Genomic DNA, 3,744 nt, shown 5'->3' on the forward strand with positions numbered 1-3,744 from the left:
ACATAGTGGAAGTGTGAGCATATTGACCAAATATCTCTGACTGCGTTATATTTAGAATATAAAACAAACTATTATTCTGGTTTAATTTAGTAATTGAATTCACCACGTTTTATTATAGGCTTATAGCTAATTATCGTTGAACACCAGGAACAATAACAACAGATAGTGTGGCCAATGATAATGATTTCATTTTTCCTCACATCAACAAATTTGATATAGCTACTTTACTTTTCAGCATTTTTCCGCACAGTTATAAATAGGGATAGACATAGCTTACGTGTGAATAGTTTACATACATATAAATATCCAAGAGGGAAATTCTTCAGTTTGGTTAATTAAAAAGAACAGTTGTGTTTCGTGCTTTTTACACCATTAAATAATACTTCGTGTCAATCCTCTGATGATTACTAGATCAGCAAGGCCTGGTGTGACGTAACTAGTCAACTGTGACATTTATCAGCTCCATATATATATATATATATATATATATATATATATATATATATATATATATATATATATATATATATATATATATATATCTTAAACTTAATTGAAGAGATAAAAAAGAGACACCCTCTGGCATTTTCATGTGACGCTAAATTTTCTAATAAACTTGTTCCAAATCAATGTGCCCTCTATTATTTACCTAATGGTAAATTATGGTCAGACAATATAGAATAGGCCTAAAGAGACAATTAGCTCGAACTACTGTCTCGAGTTCACAAATTGCATACTATGGAAATTTAATTACGGTATTTTATATTACAGAACTAAATTACAAATTTCCTCGGTTCAACAAATGCTGATAACCATGAAATTATAAGAGGACAATGCGAATTGAAATGCACTTACAGAATAGTTGCAATATTTTAAATAAATACGAAAAAAATCGAACATTTTAGATATTACTTTAATATTTGCTTATGTTCTTTTTTTTTTCTTTTCTTTTTTCAGGCGGCATAAAACGATGATTTAATCAATGTCAAAATGTATCGTCCAGCCATTGTACATGTTTTCAGTTACAGCCAGAACATCTTATTTCGGTATATCTTAATACGACAAGACTCAAAAACGTTTTCTGTATATATCAGGTAATATTACTATGGCCAGAATCCACGTTATTTTGTTTAAATTTAAATTAATATAAATAACAATATCATTGTTAAAGGTAACATTTACTATACATCTGTGCAACAGAATGACAACACATTTTCACTACTACTCACATGGTACTTTACAATATGTACATAAAGTCCGAATCATATTTGTGCAAGATTTTCCCGTCTCATATTCTATTTATCAGCTGTCAGAATCCACGTCACTTTTGCCCTCCTCGATTTTCTCTGTGGTTGTTTTCGTGGATTTGTTCCATTTCTGTGCGTTTTCAGATTCCTCTGACGACGACCTTTTCTGTCTTCTCCATTTTGCTCGTCTGTTTTTGAACCAAACCTAAGCGAAGAAAATGGTAAAATGCTCAATTTCAAGAATATGGAGGGGGAAAAACACGTCACGTGAAAGGTCGAGTTGATTTTATGCAGTGTGCTAATAATTTATTGACTATTAGGTTGTTATAAATCACTTTCAGTAATTTTCTGCTGAGGTTCGTCTCACGCAGCCTAAATGGCGCCTGATACCGTGACCTACTCGTCAGATATCTATAGACATCACACTAAACGATTTTGTACTATGTACATCTAGAATAAAGTGATAAATGATGACAGTGCCAACAGTGATTTGATGGAAGACAACTGTTGCTATTGTTACCTCCAAGGGAACACAACTTCTAAGCGCATTCTATGGTTAAATGTAACCTTTGTAGCTGCTAAAAAGTTTTTCATGTAGGCCTAGCCTATATAGATATTTATTAACAGGCAATTTATTTGTATGTATAACTTGTCACAATTTTCTGAAATCGCTATTAGTCAAAGTTATTTATTTTTAAGAAATGCATCACATAAAATTTTAGTGGATTTTTTTTATTTCTCTTTGTATTTTTTTTTTTTTTTTTTGCAGTGATAAAATACCATTTGTATAAACTGTGTGGCTTTCGATAAATAATTTGTTCACCAAAAAATTGAATGAAATGTCCACATGCAAACTTCCTAGGCCACTCTAAATAATTAACATGGTAATGTGAAATTATAGGCAGCTTCAAAAAATAATTATAGGTTAAGTAGGCCTTCACGTATTGCAATTATTACAGGCCATCTTTTTGTAAATATAAAATAACGTGAACTCTGTCAATTACAGTGTTAACGATAAAGTGATTTCACTCACCTCTACTTTCTCTTCGCGTAGGTGCACCTTTCGGGCCAATTGCTCTCGTGTGCCAACATCAGGGTATTTGGTTTCTTGGAAAAGGTTCTCCAGTGCCTCCAATTGCTCGTCGGTGAAAATGGTTCGGTGTCGTCTCTTGCGCCGACAGTGTAACTGGTTGAGTAGCTGTAGTTCGGTTCTGGACAAGGTGCCCACGTTCATGTACGACATCATCTGATGTGGGACTGGAGAAATAAGTACTGAGCCGGCGCTGTCGTAGCCTGAAAATCAAATTAATGTATTTGAGTACACTGCATAAATATTTCAAATGTAACAGATTCGTATATAACGGTATTTTTATTTATTTATTTATTTATTCTGAGAATCCAGTGGCTCTTAAGTTCTTCAAAGAGTTCAGAGAGTTTTTTTTTTTTTTTTTTTGGTAAATTAGTAAATGTAACATTAGGTTATAGGTTTGTCAGATTATTGTGCTGGTTTGATGCCTTTCTAAAAAAATAAAAAAATAAAATAAAAATAACTCTTCTAAATTAACCCAATTTGGTAATAATTGGAACCTTTACTTTTAAGATGTGCTCCAAAAAAAGTGAAACGAAATCAACCATGCAGTTTACTTAAGCATTCACCACAATAATCACTATATGCAATTATACATATATCAACCATACAAAGAAATAAATAAAAGCAACATACCTGTAGGAATACACGGACATTGTTGCGAGCCGAGAGTTGGTATTGCGCCACAGCAAGCTGGTCCAGTCGGCCCCTGGACATGAAGTTGTCCATAGTAGTAGTTGTTGTAGCCTATCCTGGTTCCATTTACCGACTGTAAGTTAGGAGCTGGAGGTCCGGTGTGTGAATACAGTCCGTTAAAATCGCCAGCTGCTGTGTACAAGGATTCCGTCAAGTTGGAGAACACAACCGGAGCATTCCGATGGAGCAGAACCGAGTCCTTGCAGCTGGGTCTCCCTGCCAAGATGCTGTCGATACTAAACATCCCAGCGGGCATCACAGGCGAAAATATGTTTGAGATTTTGTGCCAACAGTAATTAAATATTCTTGTAGTCCTTTTAAAAATCACAGGTTCCCCTTATAGTCACAAAAAAGCGAATTCTCAGAGCTTTTTTTCCTTTGGAAAGACTGACCGAGCGCAACAGATTCAGTGACTCGTTTGTGCCTGAGCTGAACCTCCTGCTCAGTTTTATACCCCGCTGACGTCATTGAAGGATTTGTGAATGACTTCTCCAATAAGAGATTGGCTGGGCTTAGGGTTAGCACACAATGGCGTGAAAACCGCCGATCTGTGTATTGAGAATTAATTTGATTAAGTTATTTGCTGACTTTTGAAACAAATAATTTAGTTCCAGCCTGCGTTTTTAAAGAACTGTCCGCATGAGTCAATCAGATTCTGTCAACAAAGACACTTATAATTTGGTTGTAAATTGATGTGTATTTCTTTTTCCTCTT

General features: G+C 34.5%; 1 protein-coding gene across 1 annotated transcript; it reads right to left on the minus strand.

The window, feature by feature from the left end:
• Positions 1–963: 963 nt before the first annotated feature.
• On the minus strand, positions 964–3,463 carry gsc (goosecoid). Its single transcript, XM_019120963.2, has 3 exons — positions 2,971–3,463; positions 2,281–2,540; positions 964–1,452 (listed from the first exon to the last, which is right to left on the minus strand). Exons 1-3 carry the CDS (start codon positions 3,284–3,286, stop codon positions 1,303–1,305), a joined length of 726 nt encoding a protein of 241 aa, XP_018976508.1. The 5' UTR covers positions 3,287–3,463; the 3' UTR covers positions 964–1,302.
• Positions 3,464–3,744: the final 281 nt, after the last annotated feature.

This window comes from Cyprinus carpio, chromosome B17, assembly GCF_018340385.1.
Source record: "Cyprinus carpio isolate SPL01 chromosome B17, ASM1834038v1, whole genome shotgun sequence".
NCBI lineage: Eukaryota > Metazoa > Chordata > Actinopteri > Cypriniformes > Cyprinidae > Cyprinus > Cyprinus carpio.

Excerpts from the sequence above, each read along its gene's own strand:
- gsc (XM_019120963.2), bottom strand. The coding sequence starts at position 3,286 with ATGCCCGCTGGGATGTTTAGTATCGACAGCATCTTGGCAGGGAGACCC. Across the intron at positions 2,541-2,970 it reads ATGTCCGTGTATTCCTACAG|GCTACGACAGCGCCGGCTCA; the intron begins GTATGTTGCTTT and ends TTTGATTTTCAG. Across the intron at positions 1,453-2,280 it reads TACGCGAAGAGAAAGTAGAG|GTTTGGTTCAAAAACAGACG; the intron begins GTGAGTGAAATC and ends TTCTTCGCTTAG.